At 33.4% G+C, this 20,991-nt stretch overlaps 1 protein-coding gene across 1 annotated transcript; it reads right to left on the reverse strand.

Annotated features, from left to right (window-relative positions):
* Positions 1 to 19,674: 19,674 nt before the first annotated feature.
* On the reverse strand, positions 19,675 to 20,713 carry LOC124930604 (protein ATAF2-like). Its single transcript, XM_047470934.1, has 3 exons — positions 20,509 to 20,713; positions 20,048 to 20,310; positions 19,675 to 19,953 (listed from the first exon to the last, which is right to left on the reverse strand). Exons 1-3 carry the CDS (start codon positions 20,711 to 20,713, stop codon positions 19,675 to 19,677), a joined length of 747 nt encoding a protein of 248 aa, XP_047326890.1.
* Between the last annotated feature and the right edge of the window lie 278 nt (positions 20,714 to 20,991).

Below are 20,991 nucleotides of genomic sequence, written 5' to 3' on the forward strand. Positions count from 1 at the left end.
GTTATCATTTCATCCGGTCAGCTTTAGAAGATGGAGTATTAGCTCTTGAGAAGATTCCCGGGAGTGAGAATCCAGCTGATATGTTGATGAAAGTTGTGACAAATGAGAAACTGAAGTTGTGTGCAACTTCAATTGGTCTTCTTCGTTAAGACACCGAATGGAAAGCCACTACCGATTGAGAGATGATGAAGTTAGTCTCCAAGTGGGAGAATGTTGAGTTATGGAGCCTACACTTATAATAAACTCTACATTGTTAATTAGAGTTTATTGAGTTTTATTTTTTTGGTTTTGGGCTTGGGCCTGACCAAAGTTATTTAGGTTTATTATCTGAATGTTTACCCTATAAATATGTGATTATTAAGGGTTTACATTGTGGAGACAGAATTCTAGTGAGATAAAGTGTGAGGAAAAAACTCTATATTCCTTCTTCTTCATAGTAAATCTGGTGGTGGTTGAAGTGGATGTAGCTCAATTTGAGTGAACCACTATAAATATGTGTGTTCTTGTGTTCTTTTTTCTTGTGTTTTTACAGATTGTTTTCAAGCAGGTCGGATTTAGGAGATACAAATCCTAACATTGAGAAGGTACTTGAGAGGTTTACAATGAAAAATGCAAAACCGATTTCAATTCCACTTGTAGGTCATTTCAAGTTAAGTTCTAAACAATGTTCTACAAGTGAGAAAGAGAAAGATGAAATTCAGAATGTACCTTAATGCCTCTGCAGTTGGTAGTCTTATGTATGCCATGGTATGTACAAGACCGGACATAGCACATGTAGTTGGTGTTGTTATTCGGTATTTCTCCAACCCGGGAGAAGAACATTGGCTAGCTGTTAAGTGGATTCTCAGATATCTTCGAGGCTCTTCGAAAGCACGTTTATGCTTCGGAAGTGATACTCCTATTTTGGAAGGCTTTACAGATTCTGATATGGCGGGTGATGTTGATTCAAGAAAATATGTGCAGGCGGTGCTGTTTCGTGGCAGTCAAAGTTACAAAAGTGTGTTGTTTTGTCTACTACAAAAGTTGAGTATATTGCAGTTACTGAGGCATGTAAAGAGGTGTTATGGATGAAGAAGTTCCTATAAGAGTTGTGCCAAAAGCAAGAGAAGTTCACTTTGTTTTGCGACAGTCAAAGTGCCATTCATCTCTCAAAAAATTCAACTTTTCATTCGAGATCCAAACACATCGACGTGAGATATCATTGGATATGTGATGTGCTTGAGGCAAAAACACATCAGTTTTTAGTATTTTTTTTTCTCTCTCTCTTCCAGCAATTCTTCCTCCATTGAAGCAACAATTCCTCCATTGAAGCAGCAGGTTCTTCTTCTAATTTCCTTTATCTCTTCTCCATTTGGTTAGCCATCTTTAGTGATGATGATAATGTATGTGAATGACAAGTTAGGATGAGGTTAATTGATAATTTTGATTAGATTACCTCTAGGCTTGTATTGAACAACATTGTATACTCATTTGATATAGTGGATGATTTAAGTGGCCGAATTGTCCTGTGGTTTTTACCTAATTTGGGTTTTCCACGTAAAATCTTGGTGTCTTGCTCTCTGTTTTTTGATTGTTTGATTGTTTGATGTTCAATTGAATTGGCTGCCTATTTGATTATACAGAAGGGGAAAAAGAATTGTTAGACCTTTGTTGTAGCTTGTCTATTTCTGGATTGCTAAACAGGTGCTATTATTCGATTTTTCCAACAATATATAATATTAAATATATTAAATAAAATGACTAAATCACTCCAAAAACAAAATAAAAAAAACAAAATACAAAAATAAAAAACTATGGAAGTGAATATCTTATTAATTCTCCTTGACTAAAAAACAAAATAAAAAAATCACTAAAATCATATGATCACGTAAGGGGAATTTACAAAAATACAAATAAAAGAAATGATTTAAACCAAAAACTATGAAATGCATCACCCTAAATCAAATAAAAACAAGAAAATGAAATAATAATTTTGAGACTATCTCTTCTTATTCTATAGAACCATAAGATTCACATCGAGAATAAATGGTACACTAAAGGTTTTCCTTATAGGGTGTATACGTGAATTAGACAAGTCTTCATGATCGTTCCAAATACAAAAACGTTGCTGGAAAGGACTTAAACTAATAAACAAGATACGCTTAGTCATGATTGTTCAGTTAAAAATGCGTTATAATTCCAAAGTCAAAATACGTTAGAAGTACGAATAACACTTGATTGAGAAAGACAATCAAACAAGATAACATGAAGAGTATTTATTAGATCATATATAGTAGTAGGAGCACAAGGACAATGTCATTAAGAATAAGTCTTGATTATGAAACAAGATATATAACATGAAGAGTATCTATTAGCATAAGGACAGAATCATTAAGAATAAGTCTTGATTATGAAAAGCAATGAAGCTAGCTAGAAAAAGTGAAAACATTACATATAAGAACAGTGTAAGAATTTGAAATCTACCAGGCTAAAAATTTTATTTGAAATTATCAGATTAGGAATAGTTGAATAGCTGACATAGTTACTGTTTGGGTTATCAAATCCGAATTAAGATTAGGGTAGCTATTGTTTGGGCTAGTGAGCCACCCGGCCGGGCTATAGTCAATGTAGCATAATACTTAGATCCACAGTTGATTATAGCAAAATAGCACAAAGTTAGTACTAAGAGGAATAAATCAAGATTCAAGTTAGTTAACATGAAGAAAATTAGTTAGACTAGTGTACACCATAGGAGTATCATGATAAGTATTTTTTATTGTAAAGATTAGTCAAACTAGACACGTGAAGAGTGTTAGCTAGACTAGAGTAACATTAATTAATGGAGTACCAAGAAGAAGAATCTTGATTGTGAAGAGAAAGTTAGATAAGACTAAAAACGTTAGTTAGACCAAGAAATTACCAATAATCTTAATTTTAAATAGAAAACAAACTAAATTATGTGCATCACATGAAGATCGTTAACTAAACTAGGTAAGTACCAAAAAAAATAATCTTAATTGTAAAAAGTAATCAAGATAGATTCCACTTAGAAAGCATCTAGAATGCACAAGAGAAGTATTAAGAAGAGTAAATATTAAATTGTGAAGAGAAATCAAAGTTAAATATAATACACGTATAGTGTCGTTTGATTAGGAAAATATGTTCATATACAATCATCGTGATGTTCTATTTTTGTCGTTTACATAAAAAATAAATTATATATAAGTGTGAAAAAAAATTAAATTAAATTAAAAGTGTTTAGTTTGTGTTTCTATTAAGCTTTGATACGCATCTCCTAAAAGTTACATATTTTTTTTAAATGTATCTCCTAAAAATATTTTCATACGAATTTATTTTAGGAGATTATTAATTAATAATATAAACAGTTGTATCAATATAAATAACTAATATAAATATAAGTTAACATAATAAATTAGAATTAGGTTTTTAAATATATTCATAATTAAAAAATATTTAATTAAAATTAAAAATATTATAAAGATAATAAAGATATAAATATATGACCATGAAAATAGAAAATAAATAATATCAAGATGTATTATTTTTTAAATATATATAATGGACTTTTTAATGAGTGGGCTAACTTGTTTGGAATTTATTTTATAGATTGGACTCGATCCAAGAAGAAGCCCAACCCATAGGCTGAAGCCCAACGTACAAAACAAATCTGTCGTTTCAAGACCTGATGTAGGCCGACCAGTCATATTTCATTTTGTACAGACCAACTCTAATCCATTTCTTTCCCTACATTTTTTTATCCAAAATTATAAAATTGGGAAAATACCCGAATAATCTGACTAAAAGGAATGGCAATTATGCGGAACGAAAATATTATTATCCTGTCTCGTTTGGTTTCCAAAAAACCTCGCAGAACCATTTATATTAGATTTTCTAAACAAAATTTTCTAAATAATTTTTAATATGATATATATATATATATATATATATATATATATATATATATATATATATATATATATATATATATATTTAAGTTAGACGACATCACTTTCGACTGCATTAATTTGGTGCAAAAAGAGAAGTTGAAGGCTCGATTTATGGTGAGGAAGTCAATGAGACTATTAAGGTTGTGGTAGCGATAAGGCTCTAGGGTCCGATAATTTTACTTTTGCGTTCTTTAGGAAAACATGACATTTTCTTGAGAGTTATATTATTGAAAATATCAACAAATTTTATCATTTCTCATCATTGGATAAAAATTAGAACTTTACAATGATTTGTCTCATTCATAAGGCTCCAAGAACTGTGAAGAATTCCAGATCTATCAGTTTAGTTTCTTCTTGAAATATTTGGCTAATAGACCTCATGGGGAAAGAATGTCATAAAATCATCGGAGCCATATCACTACCACACTCCTTAATAGCCTCATTGACTTCCTCCATCGTAAATCGAGCCTTCAACTTCTCTTTTTGCACCAAATTAATGGAGTCGAAAGTGATGACATCCAATTTATGTATTTTCTTATACGTCTCTTCAAACAGACTTTTATAAAATTGAACAATACTTGTAGATATGGCCGAGTCACATTCATGAACAACAGCATGAAGTGAGATTGAATTAATTACGTTATTTTTAGCTTGTGCCTTAGAGATCCTGTGAAAAAATAGTATTCTTATCACAGCTCTAAACAATATGGCCCTATTACATGGCGAGCCCCGATTTCCTCATCATTACATAGTGCAACTAAATCAATAACCATATGAATCCGAGAACAAACCACCTTCGTAGAGAGATCTCGAAACTTCTCAACCCTGTCAATTACATTAATCACATTATATAAGATCTCAATCCTTACTTAAAAGATAGCACGGTCTCCTATGAACCAACTTGTAAGGAGTTTTGAAGTTCACAAAAGCTTACTTGATGGGACCAGTCTACATTTGTTGTAGAAATCGAATAATAGCACCTGTTTAGCAATTCAGAAATAAACAAGCTACAATAAGGCCTAACAATTCTTTTTCCCTTTTGTGTAATCAAATAGGCAGCCAAAACAATTGAGCATCAAACGATCAAAGAAAACAGAGAGCAGGACACCAAGATTTTACGTGGAAAACCCAAATTAGGTAAAAACCACGGGACACTTCGGCCACTTAAATCATCCACTATATCAAATGGGTATACAATGTTGTTCAATACAAGCCTAGAGGTAATCTAACAGAAGTTATCAATTGACCTCATCCTAACTTGTCATTAACATACATTATCATCATCACTAAAGATGGCTAACCAAATGGAGAAGAGATAAAGGAAATCAGAAGAAGAACCTGCTGCTTCAATGGAGGAAGAACTGCTGGAAGAGAGAGAGAGAAAAATCAACCCAAAAACTGCTGTGTTTTTTTTTCCCTTAATTAAATATGCCCTAATGGGCTTTATTAATTTGTTAGGCCCAGCTGTCAAAAGAGCTGACCCAACAAATCTCCCCCGTCAGCGCAACTTCGCGGGCTCCAATAAACCCGCTCTCTCCCGACAATCTTCAAACTTGTCCTTAGGCAAGGATTTCGTAAACATATCGGCACCATTCTCACTTGTATGAATCTTCTCCAAGTTCAGCTCTTTTGCCTCAAGCACATCACGTATCCAAAGATATCTCACGTCGATGTGTTTGGATCTCGAATGAAAAGCTGAATTCTTTGAGAGATGAATGGCACTTTGACTGTCGCAAAACAAAGTAAACTTCTCTTGTTTTTTGCCCAACTCTTGTAGGAACTTCTTCATCCATAATACCTCTTTACATGCCTCAGTAGCTGCAATATACTCAGCTTCTGTAGTAGACAAAGCAACACACTTTTGTAACCTTGACTGCCACGAAACAGCACCGCCTGCAAAGGTAACCAAAAAACCTGATACAGATTTTCTTGAATCAACATCACCCGCCATATCTGAATCTGTAAAACCTTCCAAAATAGGAGTATCACTTCCGAAGCATAAACATGCTTTCGAAGAGCCTCGAAGATATCTGAGAATCCACTTAACAGCCAACCAATGTTCTTCTCCAGGGTTGGAGAGATACCGACTAACAACACCAACTGCGTGTGTTATGTCCGGTCTTGTACATATCATGGCATTTATAAGACTACCAACTGCAGAGGCATAATGTACATTCTTCATTTCATCTTTCTCTTTCTCACTTGTAGGACATTGTTTAGAACTCAACTTGAAATGACCTGCAAGTGGAACTGAAACCGATTTTGCATTTTTCATTGCAAACCTCTCAAGTACCTTCTCAATGTACTTCTCCTGTGATAGCCAAAGTGTTCTGTTCTTTCTGTCTCTTGTGATTTCCATGCCTAAGATCTGCTTCACTGAACCCAAATCCTTCATCGCAAAAGACTTGTTCAAATCCCTTTTGAGCTTTTCAATTTTTGCAATATCTTGCCCAAAAATCAGCATATCATCAACATAGAGCAGAAGAATAACATAATCATCAACACTATATCTTTTGATGAAAACACAATGATCAGAAGTAGTCTTACTGTACCCATTTGCTTCCATGAAGGAGTCAAATTTCCTGTACCATTGTCTAGGCGCTTGTTTGAGCCCATACAAGCTTTTCCTCAACCTGCAGACAAGATCTTCTTTACCTTTAACTTTGAAACCCTCAGGTTGTTCCATATAGATCTCTTCCTCCAAGTCACCATGGAGAAATGTAGTCTTCACATTCAGTTGTTCAATTTCCAAATCTTGACTAGCAGCCAATGCTAACACAACTCTGATGGATGACCTCTTCACAACCGGTGAGAAGATCTCTTCAAAATCAATCCCCTTTTTCTGTCCAAAGCCCTTCACAACCAGTCTAGCTTTATATCGAGGTTGTGAGCTATTCTCTTGGTGCTTCAACTTGAATACCCACTTGTTCTTCAAAGTCTTCTTTCCTTTTGGAAGTTTCACCAAGTCATAAGTTTCGTTCTCTTGCAAGGAATTTATCTCTTCTTGCATTTCCACCGACCACTTGTTCTTGTTTTCATGAGACAATGTTTCTTGATAGGTTTCTAGTTCTCCCCCGTCAGTCAACATCACATACTCATTGGGAGGATACCTACTAGAAGGTTGTCTCTGCCTACTAGATCTTCTAATATGCTGATCATCAGGTGGCTCTAGAGAACTATCATCATCTTGTTCAGCTTCCTCTGTTGGCTCAGCATCAACTAGAGGAGTCTCATCAACTTCAACTTGGGCATTTTCCACATCATTGGGCTGTGATTGTGGTGTACGAATCCTACCATTGTCAGGCAATTCATTCTTCGTAGACTTCGGCTTTTCCTTTTTCTCAAAGTCTTCAATGGTCTGATCTTCAAAGAATACCACATCTCTGCTTCTAATGAGTTTCTTGTTAACCGGATCCCAACATCGGTACCCAAATTCTCCGTGACCATACCCAATAAAGATACACTGTCTCGTCTTGCTATCAAGCTTAGCTCTCTCATCTCGAGGAACATGAACAAACACTTTACAACCAAAAACTCTCAAGTGATCATAAGAGACGTCTTTACCTCTCCAAACTCTTTCTGGAACGTCGCCATCTAAAGGAGTTGAGGGTGAAAGATTTATCAGATCAACTGTTGTCTTCATTGCCTCTCCCCAAAAGGATTTTGGCAACTTAGCATGAGACAACATACACAAAATTCTCTCATTGATAGACCTGTTCATCCTCTCTGCGACTCCATTCTGTTGAGGTGTTTTTGGCACAGTCTTCAAAAGCTTGATCCCATGACTTTTACAGTATTCCACAAATGGCCCTCTGTATTCGCCACCATTATCCGAACGAACACATTTGAACTTCTTCCCAGTTTCTCTCTCCACTTCAGCATGAAACAACTTGAAGTAATCCAATGCTTGATCCTTAGTATTCAAGCAATAGGCCCACACCTTTCTTGAGTAATCATCGATAAAAGTTATGTAATAATGAGCACCACCTAAAGTCAAGGAATCCATAGAACATATGTCTGTGTGAACCATATCTAGGATATTGGGCTTCCTAGATGGAGAGAAACTTTTGAAGGAAACTCTATGTTGCTTACCAACTAAGCAATCTGTGCATGTCTTCAAATCTGTGGACTTTAAGCCCTGGAGATCGATTGTCTTGGAGAGAACTTGCATGCCATTCTGACTTAAGTGACCAAGTCTCTTATGCCAAAGTTGTGCTGAACAATCATTAACTGCATTTGCTTCTCCCCCATAAGACTTAGTCTCTGTCACATAAAGAGAACTGACCTTCTTTCCTTTAGCTATCACCAAAGACCCCTTAGTGAGTTTCCATTTTCCTTCACCAAAGTAACTATGATAGCCCTCATCATCAAGAATACCCGTAGAGATCAAATTCATCCGAATATCAGGAACATGTCGAACATTCTTCAAAAGTAGCTTGCACGAAGTGTTAATATCCAAACAGACATCTCCTTTTCCAACAATCTTACACGTAACATGGTTTCCCAACGTCACTGAACCAAACTGTCCACTAGTGTAAGAAGCAAATATATCACAACGATTAGTGACATGATAAGAAGCACCTGAGTCTACCACCCATTGTGTATCTTGAGAAACAAGGTTGATACTATCATTGTCGTAAACAATATCGATGTCATTACCACCCACATCTGCAACCTTACTACTTTCATCTTGCTTATTCTCCTTTTGTTCCCGCTTCAAAGATCTGCACTGATACTTCTTGTGTCCTGGCTTGCCACAATGATAACATGTAATCTCTTTTCTCGAGCTGGATGTTCCACGTGACCTGTCTGAACTACCACTGCGATTCTTTGGAGTTTTACTTTTACTTCTACCCCTTTTCTCAGTCACGAACATCTGACTTGGAGTCGAGAAGCCCTGTTCTTTTCTTCTAGCCTCTTCATTCAGCACGCTCTCTTTCATCATTTTCAAAGTGAGCTTACCTTGTGGAACAGAATTGGTAATTGAAACCACAAGTATCTCCCAACTATCAGGCAGGGAGTTAATTAAACACATAGCATGAAGCTCATCATCAAATTTCATTCCTATCGCAGCCAACTCATTTAGAATCCCCTGAAAAACATTTAGATGCTCAGACATAGAAGACCCATCTTGATATTTCAACGAGCAAAGCTTCCTAAATAGAAATTCTCTGTTTTGAGTGTTGTTCTTCTCATACAGCTCACTCAAAATAGTCCACACTTTATGAGCATTAACCTCAGTAGCCACATGTTGATACACATTGTTGTCAACTCATTGCCTGATTTTACCAACTGCCTTTCTGTTCAGCTTCTTCCAATCTCTATCTGTCATAGCCTCTGGTTTGCCTTTATCACCCAAAATAGTGTCTTCATAATCATAATTACACAATAAGTCCTCCATCCGTGACTTCCAGATTGTGTAATTAGTAGCTGTGAGTTTGATCATCGTTCCATTACTGCTCAACGATTCTTCCATTTGAATTATACAAGAATCACCACCAAACGAACTCAGCTCTGATACCACTTGTTGTAGAAATCGAATAATAGCACATATTTAGCAATTCAGAAATAAACAAGCTACAACAAGGCCTAACAATTCTTTTTCCCTTTTGTGTAATCAAATAGGCAGCCAAAACAATTGAGCATCATACAATCAAAGAAACAGAGAGCAGGACACCAAGATTTTACGTGGAAAACCCAAATTAGGTAAAAACCACGGGACACTTCGGCCACTTAAATCATTCACTATATCAAATGGGTATACAATGTTGTTCAATACAAGCCTAGAGGTAATCTAACAGAAGTTATCAATTGACCTCATCCTAACTTGTCATTCACATACATTATCATCATCACTAAAGATGGCTAACCAAATGGAGAAGAGATAAAGGAAATCAGAAGAAAAACCTGATGCTTCAATGGAGGAAGAACTGCTTCAATGGAGGAAGAACTGCTGGAAGAGAGAGAGAGAAAAATTAACCCAAAAACTGCTGTGTTTTTTTTCCCTTAATTAAATATGCCTTAATGGGCTTTATTAATTTGTTAGGCCCAGCTGCCAAAAGAGCTGACCCAACAACATTTGACTCAACCATCAACATAAAGCTTACTTGATGGGACCAGTCTACATTTGACTCAACCATCAACATATAAAAGATTGAGTATTCTAGTGATTAAATTCTATGTTACAAGTTTATAAATAATTATTGAAATTGTGAATTTACTCGCTTATGAAGATCATGTTAGTTTTAACAACATTTATACGCACAGACGACAAAAACATGTTTGATGTTTCATCTTTTTGTGAGGGAATAATGTTTTTACTTATTTAAGAACAAATATTAAACTAACATAATTAATTGAAATTTCATGAATTACCCTATTAACTAATTTTAATGAACGAGAGAATTGACAAATATAATACTTTCCAATACCTTACGCATAATTACAAGGAAATAATGAGAAAATAACCGAAAATAAATATCTCTAATGATCCAAATATTTTTTAGAATTAGTTATTTACATGCATTAGTGCGTCCTTATCAGTGTGCAACAAAATTTTATCAATGTCCTCGGGTCCAAAAGTGAGGGGAAGCAATTCATCAATGTCCTGTTGTGCCAAAGGCCGCAACAAAAGTTCATCAATAAACTTGTCTAGTAAGATGTCATCCATCTTATTATCAGAAAAAGTTGTCGTCGGTGATATGATGGTTGTCGTAGACTAGATATGACAATTGTTTCTTCTAGCATATCTGTCTGCAGGGGCGACGGATGGTAAGGCACTTTCGTTCCTTTCTTATTATATATGCGAACTAGTACCTATTGATGGAGATATAAAATATTTAACCAATCAATAAATAGAAATTGAAAACTTAATTAATCAATAAAAATTAATTCTTGTGTTTCCTACAATAGAATGATTTGCAGAATGATCATAATGAAGACGACACTTCTTTAGTAAAAAGTGCCAAAGACTTTTAGATTCCTTGAACATTAGGATGACCAACTTTCTTGTCGACTCCATTTTCCTTCCAAGTCCTATTCCAGCAGCTTGATTAGGCAGATCACCATTCTTATGATACTTTCTGTACATGCGGGGTGAAGAAATGTCATTCTTTTTCACCATATAGACAATCCTATAACACAAAAAACAACAACAAAAATAGAAGAAAATAGTTATATATAAGAAGTCATTCAAATTAATAAACAAATCAAAATAAGATAATTACCAACCAGACTCAATGATAAGGGATTTACCCAAAAAAAACTAAAGATTTCAGATTTAATTTTCAGACTGAGATAATAGCAATGTTGAAAAAGAGATGTCCAAGACATTTGATATGAAGGACATGGGCCAAGCACGTCAGATATTGGGAATACAGATTACTCGTGACAGAAATGCTAATAGACTTTGGTTGTCACAAAAGAAGTACATTGAAAGGGTGCTTGAAAGATTCAACATGCAAGGAGCAAAGGAAGTAAGTTGTCTACTTCATAGCCATTTTAAATTTAGCAAGAAGATGAGTCCATCAACAGAGAAAGAAAAAATGATGAAATGTCAAGTGTTCCATACTCCTCACCTGTAGGGTGTTTGATGTATGTAATGGTTTGCATTAGGCCAGATATAGTGCATGCAGTCGGTGTGGTAAGTAGGTTCCTCTCTAATTCAGGAAAACAACATTGGGAAGCAGTGAAGTGGATTCTTAGATATCTAAGAGAAACTTCCAATTTGTGTTTGAGTTTTAGAAATGGTGAAACTGTGTTAGAAGGTTACATAGATGCTGATATGGTTGGAGATCTAGATAACAGAAAATTCACTTTGGGTTGTTATGTGTTTACTTTTGCAGGGGGAGCCGTGTCATGGCAATCCAAGTTACAAAAATGTGTGGCTTTATCAACAATAGAATCAGAATACATTGCAGCAACTGAAGCTAGTAATGAGTTATTGTGGATGATTAGATTTCTCCTAGAGCTTGGTATGCAACAAAAAGATGCAGTTGTTTTCTGTGATAGCCAGAATGCCATAGATTTGAGCAAAAATGCTACATATCATTCCAGAACTAAGCATATTGATGTGAGGTTTCATCGGTTAAGAGATGTAATAAAAAACCAACAGATGAAACTAAAAAAAATCCACACGGATAAGAACCCGTCAGACATGTTTACGAAGATTGTTCCAAAAGACAAGCTCGAGCTCTGTTGTCAGCTTGTTGGCATGAGTACCAAGTGATGACTTGAAGATCGGTGTGCCTCTCTCCGTGGGCTAGAGGGGAGATTGTTGAACCTTTGGGTACAACCCAAAGGCCCAACAATATAACTTTGGGTCATTCTAGCCACATAGAAAAACATAAATTTTCTTAACAATATTATCTTGTGAAATAATACATAGTTCTTAATAATGTTCTAATAGTTTAAAAAATAATTAAACGGAAAGACAAATTTACCATCAACAGAAGTGAGCGGTATTTGCGAAGGAGAAATAGTGAAACTAGTTCTTCATCCTTTGGTATATAATTTGGGTCATTCTAGCCACCTAGAAAAACATAAATTTTCTTAACAATATTATATGGTGTGAAATAATACCATAATTCTTCATAATGTTCTAATAGTTTAAAACATAATTAAACGAAAAGACAAATTTACCATCAATGGAAGTGAGCGGCATTTACGAAGGAGAAATGATGAAACTAGTTCCTCATCCTTTGGATTGAATCTGAAAACTTAGGTATTAAAAGGTGATTCCCATCAGGAACCCTAAATGTACAAGATGTTCATTCTCATTTGAAACCATCTTTCATTCTTTCACTCTCTCCCTCAAACAAATTTGTTTAAAATTATAATGGAGAAAATTCAACAATCTTAAAGTTTATTGAGAACACGATCTTTGCTTCTAATAAAATAATACTTGTCATTCCCCTTTTGTGGATAAATAACGCCAAAAATATTTTCAATATTTTGGACGTAATTATAGTCATAATATTAGCGTTATTATTTTGTCCAATATTCTGGACTTAGAGTTGTTTCACAGTGCAGAGGTCAAGAAAATATATATACTCTTTTTAAATTTTAATATGGTATCCGAGCTCTCTCAGTGATATATTTCGGATTTTTTTTTCAAAATTTTTAACGTTGATTTTTTCTTTCAGCTTCTTCTTCCTCTAATTAATGTGTGGATCGTGCATACATTGGATGAATCGATCTGGGGTCGCATTCGTTATTCGGATAAGGTTAATGAATTTGTGGGATGATCTTTATGAGCAATTTTCCATGGACAATGGACTGCGTATTCTGGAGCTTAAGTCTCATATTATTGAATGTAATCAACATGGTAAGTCTATTTCTAAATACTATTCTGAATTGCATCGTTTACATGATGATTTAGCTGGGAATGAGAAGCTGTCAAAGTGCACATGTGCGGCTGCACCTGAGTATACATGGATTCAGAATCATGTTATTCTCCATCAATTTTGTATGGGATTGTATGTTACTAAATTTGGTAATTGTGTCTCCTCTATTATAATGATAGATCCATTACATGCACTTAATATTGCATATGCTAAGGTTGTTGCTGAGAAACGAAAATATATTGTTTTGAAAGGAAAATTTACTCCTAGGACTGAGGTTGTCAGTTTTTTAGTCAATGTTGCAGTCTCAGGGCATCGTAACAGATCCAAGGACTATGGCTCGGATAAGTGGATTTGTAGCCATTGTAATAAAAAAGGGCATACGAAGGATAATTGTTTTGGTATTTATAGTTATCCAGAGTGGTATCAAGAACGACGTGCTAAGAGTAAGAGTGGTGCTCCCGGTGGTCATGGTGGACAGAAATCACAACCTGGCCATAGTGGTATCTATAGTTCATTTGACTTCTGGTTGAGTATTTGGCTGAATCATATGCTGAAATAGATGTGTATTGGTTAATCCTTAACTGGCTGAAATAGATGTGTATTGGTTAATCCTTAACTGGTAGTTGTCTGATTAGGATTAGTTAGGAGTTAGATTAGGATCATAAGAACGATTTTGTTTAAAGGATTCCAGTTTTAGTCTGCTGAAATCGCCAAACCTGTGTTTGTGGAAAGCAAAGAAGTTACATGTTGATTCATCAGTCGTTCTCCGTCTGATGCTTCGATTGTGAATGTCTGAGTGCGATTCCAGCGCACAGAAGAGTTCCGAGCGAATAGACGGATTGCTGCAATAAGCGTTATCGCGATCCAAAAGCAAGGAGGGAGATCTGGACGTCGCTGGGTTGTCCTGCAGTTTAGAAGAACAACGCTGATATGTTCTTTCGATGAAGGGATTCATTCAAAGCAATGAAACGAGGTGCAGCAGAAGGAAGGAAGAGCCCTGGCGCGACGAACAGACCGGCGGAGAGTCCTCTTCGAGCAGTCTTCGGTCTTAGGCGCGAGGACCGCCGGAAATCGTCATCCCCGGAGTCAGGAAGAGAGCCAGACGGATTCTTTTTGTATTTTGTTATGTTTTAATTTTTCCAACTTAATCAAATTGTTTAAAGAGGCTCTGAGCCTTTTTAATTTTTAAATAGGCCTTGAACTTTTTTATTCTTTTCAATTGAGCCCCTGAACTTTCTTTTCTTTTTATTTTGATTTAAAATTTTAAACTAATCCAAATCCAAAAATAAAATAATTTCTAAAGTCCTTTTGTTTCTAAGATTTAACAAAAAACTTTAAAATATAATTCAAGCATTCAAACCACTTTCAAATTTTTCAAAAATTAAAAAATATTATTTTCTTCAAAATTAAAATTTTCTGGAATTTTTTAGGTACCATTTAGCAAAACCTCAATTTTAAGAGGCTATAACTTGAGTTTCACGAGTCTAAAAATCAATAAATTAAAATTGTAGCTTCTTAAATATATTTTACGCCCATAAAAAAATTTCAGGATTTTTGAGATTCGTTTCAAAATATGTCTATCTTTATAGTGTCATATTTGGACTTTTATAACTCCAAAAATTTCAACTTGATTACTTTAAGCTTCTAAAAATTTTTTTGACTATCGTGTGAAGTTTCAGGAATTTTGGAAATTATTTTTAAAAATTACTCGTTTTAATGTGTTGTATTCGGGATTTTCATAACTCCAAGAATTTTGAAAGGGAAAACACTTAGGGCTTTGGATTAGTCCATTCCCTTTTCTTCTTTTTTTAAAGGAATTTTTTTTTTAATATTTGATTCGAATACTTATCCTCATTGTTTACACTCATTTGCTCTCCTTGGAAATCAAGATTCTCTTTTTCTTCCTTAGGAGTTGTGCTCTATGCTTTTCATTGCTTTATCCTCGTCAAGTACCTCGTGAATATAATTAGCCCCTTTGCAAAACTGGTTAATATTTCTTATACAAGTAAAAGAGTTCTGAACTCAGAACGAAAACATAACAATCCTTCAAACATCAACTGGTCAATTGTTTAGGAGTAGAGATTGTATGTAAAGACAGGTGTATAGGACATAGCGTCGTAGACATTTTCAATACGTAACCAAATACCGAACTCTTAAAACGAATCTCTGATTTTCTTTTCTTTAGTTTCTTTGGGAAAAAACTAAAGTGGAGACTCTTAAGTCAATTAAATTGATACATCCACAAGTATATCGATTTAAAACCTATATGGGCCAATTCAAAAGGTTTATACTAAAGAACTCTATTTTCGGTTTCTCATCCCTTTCCACCTTTGTACGGGATATAGAGGAAGGTAAGTTAAGGGGTCTTTAACATATCTCTCTTTATTACAAGAAAAACGTTTTTTTTAAATAGTGCATGGGTCGTACTTACTATAAAAATCCCTTTTGTCTTACCACGGGAGCATGTAAGGAAGATAAGTTATGGGGTCGATAATTTCTGGATTGTACAAACCGTCCTTAAAGACGGGGTAATTTTTCAATAGAAAGAAAATCATGAAATGAGAAAAAAACGCGTACATATGGGTTTACTCAATCTTATGCTAATTATTCCTTATTTAGCATTATTCGAGATGCATATTCTATCCATATGTTGGTTTATGTGGATGATTTAATTATTGCTAGTAGTTCTTCCACGTTGATTTCTCGTTTTAAGGATTATTTGTATTCGTGTTTTCATATGAAGGACTTGGGGCGTTTGAAGTATTTTCTTGGTATTGACGTGGCTCGAAGTCCAGATGAGATTTTTTTATCCCAATGCAAGTATGTGCTATATTTATTAACTGAAGTTGGTATGCTTAGGTGTCTCCCTATTGACACACCTATGGAGAAAAATCACTATCTTGCTTCGTTTATTACTGATATCTTCGGTCAACTTGAGCAATATCGACGTTTGGTTGGTCCTTTGGTCTATCTTTCGGTTACTCGCTTAGATTTGAGTTATGTTGTTCCCACTTTAGCACAGTTTCTAAATAATCCAATGCAACACCACTGGGATGCTGTTTTGCGAGTTCTTCGGTATCTTAAGGGTCATCCGGGCCAAGGTATTTGTTTGCGACCTACATCATCTTTTACTCTACGAGCGTACTTAGATAGTGACTGGGTTGCATGTCCTCTCACTCGTCACTCTCTTACTGGATATGTGGTTTTTCTTGGACATTCTCTTATTTCTTGGCGTACCAAAAAGCAACTTATTGTTGCCCCGTTCTCTATTGAAACTGAATATCGTGTTATGGCGGTTACTACTTGCGAACTAAAATGGCTCAAGTCTTTGCTGAAGACTTTTGGCCTTTTGCATACGTTCCCTATGTATTTCTTTTGTGACGGACAGTCAGCTCTCCACATCGCTAGTAACCAGGGGCGTAGCTACACCAAAGACTATGGTGGGTTATAACACTAGTTGGCCCAGATTGATTTTGTTATAATAAAATAAAATTAAAGCAATACCAAGCCCGTCTAGCTCAGTTGGTAGAGCGCAAGGCTCTTGGTTGAGGGTTCGAGCCCCTCGGTGGGCGTATGTGTTTTTTTTCATTCAATTAAAATCTAATCAAAGTGCCCATATGGGTTGGGTGGGGACCGATCATTTTCCATTTTGAATGCCATAATTTATTTATTACACCTACTACTTCAATTCTGCCTGCTATCAATTGCAAATCAAACAAGATCGACCCCACACAAACAATTACAAACACTAGCTATCTAGGCATTTTCATAAATCATATACTCATGTTTGTCTCCACCCTGTCTTGCCTTGATTTTCAACCATACATTACATGATTCAAATGAAGCTCTTCCCATAAGAGGAGGATTGGAAAGGGATTGTTCAAAATACATATTACCATAACTTAATTACCAATCGACATCCATCACTTTAAGAATTGATCATTGCCAGTTCAGACTTCTTCTAAACCATTCATTTCTAGACAACTACAATACGATAATCATTCATACTTTGAGAACAAAAGCTTATGATAATCATCTAATGATTGTACAATCAGTTTGAGAAAATAATAGTATTTAGATACCTAATATGAATGCTTGTTATAGATCAATTATACGATGTTCATGTCAACAAAGAGATTCCATTATAAGCTTGATATAGTTAATCATGAATGGTTTCAGAATATTTCTCCCATTTCAGAATTATGTCCACGATTTGTAGAGACTGAAAAAACACATCATTATCACTTAATTGAAAAATTAATTCGTCTTGTTTTTTAACGCTCCATGTTTCTACTGCAACAACAGAACTATCATTCTCAATTATGAAACTTCTTAAAATATCTCTTCGGAATAAGATGGAAGAAGAATTCTTGACAGATTCTATGATTATCTACATTTAAAAAGAGTTTACTACAATCGATGAGTTTTATTCAATGAAAAATCGCAGGATACAATTTCAATAGTTCGATTTAGAATATACGATTTCCTTTTTATGTGATTTTATAATTTTTCATAGTATATATATATATATATATATAACTTTTTTTTGACAAGTCAGTCCTATATGAATTTTATTTATGGCTACGCCCCTGCTAGTAACCCTGTTTTTAATGATCGTACGAAGCATGTTGAGATTGACTGTCAATTTATTCGGAATGAGCTGATTTCTGGAAACATTGTCACTCATTATATATCTACTGGTCATCAATTAGTTGACGTTATTTCACAATGCAGAGATTAAGAAAATATACATATTTTTTCAATCTTAATATATATTGTCAAAATAATGAGAAATTCGTATCAATCAAACGAGAATACCTATAAAAGAGCCTCTAAATGAAAAATCAGTTTCAAAAACATTTTATTAGACAAAAGAGAAATAATTTCAGATATGGTAACTTCATATCATTTGTTGTTAATAAGGGATGTGCACAAATTCAAAAAAGTATCATCAAGACAATTGACGGGTATAAATAGTAAACGGCCTACCAAACGCTCGAAATATTATTTGGATTATAAAATTACATAACAAAAAATCAATCTAATTAAATAAAAGTCGAATTAAACAAACTACCATACTAACTGAAATCTAAGGGTAAAAAGAAAATAGCCAATAAACAAATAACAAGATATATTTTAAGACAAATTTTAGATAGAAATTATAGTCTCTTTCATTTTGACTTTTCAATATTTTAATCATTTTTTATTATACATCAATTCTGTTAAAAAGTAACGATAAAATTTTAATATTATATATATATGTGAATTATAGATTTTACTAATTTATTTGTTCTATATATTTTTTTTTTGAAATAATTAATAGTTCAAACATTAATAAAAGTATTTATATAATAAATATATAATTATTTTTTAAATAAATTATATATTATTTTATTTGTGATATATATATTTTTAATTTTAATTGATATGATTTATTTTTTATTATAATAATTTGTAATATTATTTTAAGGTATATATATATTTTTTAATAATTTGTATAATTAATTTTAAAATTTAGATTACTACACAAACATTTATGATCTTGTATCATCTTATATAAATTATACAAAAAAAAATAAAAAAATATATTATATATTTAATATGATTTAAATTTTTATTATAATAATATTTAAATATATAGTAATAAATTGTATTATTAATTTTTAAATTTAATATTGCTACCAAAATATATAGTTTATCATCTAATATAAATTATAGGCAAAAATACAAATTAATAAAATAATTTTTTTTACATCTTTAATGAAGATGAGCTGTAGCAGATCTTTCTTTCTATTTCTGTTATATATAAAATAATGTATTTTCCATATTCATTATCATTTATAATCGAATCATAATTCAATGTGATTATAAATTCGTAATCTCCTTTTAAGTATTATAAAATAATTATTAATGGTTATTTATTGTTTTTCTTTACATTATCTTAATTCAATTAATTCTTATTTTTAAAATAATTTTATTTTTTTATAAAAATTTAAGTGTTTTAGTGATAAAATTCTTGTGAAATTTACAAATCCTTAAATAATTATTAAATTATTGTGAATCTGGACGCTTGTCAACAAATTTATTAAACATTTTCCTATTTTTTTTTTTTAAATGGATGTCGTGTCATTGGGATTACGGTAGAAACCTACCTTCAATTTTTTTTAGTAATTCAATAATATTTTTATTTATTTAAAACCAATTATTACATTGACACAATTAATTAAAATTTCAAGAATTACTGGTTTAACTAATTTTAATGGATATGAAAATTGAGAAACATAATAATTTTAAATACCTTACACATTGTAGAAAAAAAAAATGACAAGAAAACAATTAAAGAAATAACCAAAACTGATTATATCAAATGATCCAAAATTTAATCAATGTTCTCCACTCCCAAAGTGATCCTGTCCCAAAGTGATGGGAAACAATTCATCAATGTCCTCTTGTGTCAAAGGTTGCAACATTTCATTAATAAAACTGTCAGGGAAGATGACATGCATCGTATGATCATTAAAGGATGTCGTCGGTGGTACGATAGTTGTCGTGGGACTAGAGATGACAGTTGTTTCTTCTTGCAGATTTGTCTGTTGGGGCGGGTGATAGGGCACTTTCGTTCCTTTCTTGTTATATATGCGAACTAGCACCCATGGATTAAACTACAAAAATAATTAACAAACCATTAAATATAAATAAATAAATAAAACTTAATTAAACAACATACTATCATTAAATAATTTTTGTAGGCATTACTTTGCCGAAAGAATAATCGTCGTGGAGACGATATTCCTTCATCAACCAGTTGGTCTTGTCAGTCTTGCAATTTTTTCCAGTGAAAAATGTCATAGTCTTTCTGATGCCAAGAACCTTAGGATGACCAATTTTCTTGTCGACTGCATTTGCCTTCCAAATACCTATTCCAGCAGCTCGGTTGGGAATATCACATGAACTATTAGGATACTTTCTTTCCCTACGGGTGAAGAAATACCATTCTTTTTCACCATATATAGACAATCCTATGACACAATAAACAAACAAAAAAAATAAGTAGAAAAAGTGATCATCTACATATTAAAAGTCATTACAAATATTAAACAAATCAAAACAAGATAAGCTCAAAATCAAAATAAAGATAAAAATAAAAAGATTTTAGATTTGATTTTCACTCGACGAGACTAAACACGGGTACAAAAGAATGATAGAAATATATATACCAGGAAGTTCCCATGGATTGAACTTGTAGACATCAACCTCAGCAATCACATCTACCATCAACGGAAGTGAGCGGCATTTGCGAAGGAGAAATAGTGAAACTAGTTCCTCATCGGTTGGTTTGAATCTGAAATACTTAGATATTAAAATGTGACTCCCACCAGGAACCCTAATAGGTACAAGATGTCCATTCTCATTTGAAACCATCTCCATTCTCTCTCTCTTTCTCTCTCAAAATCAACTATTGTATCAAAAGTATGCAATTGAATTGGTACATGAATAGGATGAGAATCAAGGTATAAATAGGATGAAAACTCCGTTTGCCAGATTGGAGACAATAAATATAATATGTATATTTAATGATAAAATGAATTATTTGGACTAAAAGTACTAAATATTATTTGTATGCATTAAATTTTATTGAATAATTTAGTTTTATATTAAAATAAAATATTAGTTAATTTGTTGAGTTTTTAAATAGAACT

Source organism: Impatiens glandulifera, chromosome 3, assembly GCF_907164915.1.
Source record: "Impatiens glandulifera chromosome 3, dImpGla2.1, whole genome shotgun sequence".
NCBI lineage: Eukaryota > Viridiplantae > Streptophyta > Magnoliopsida > Ericales > Balsaminaceae > Impatiens > Impatiens glandulifera.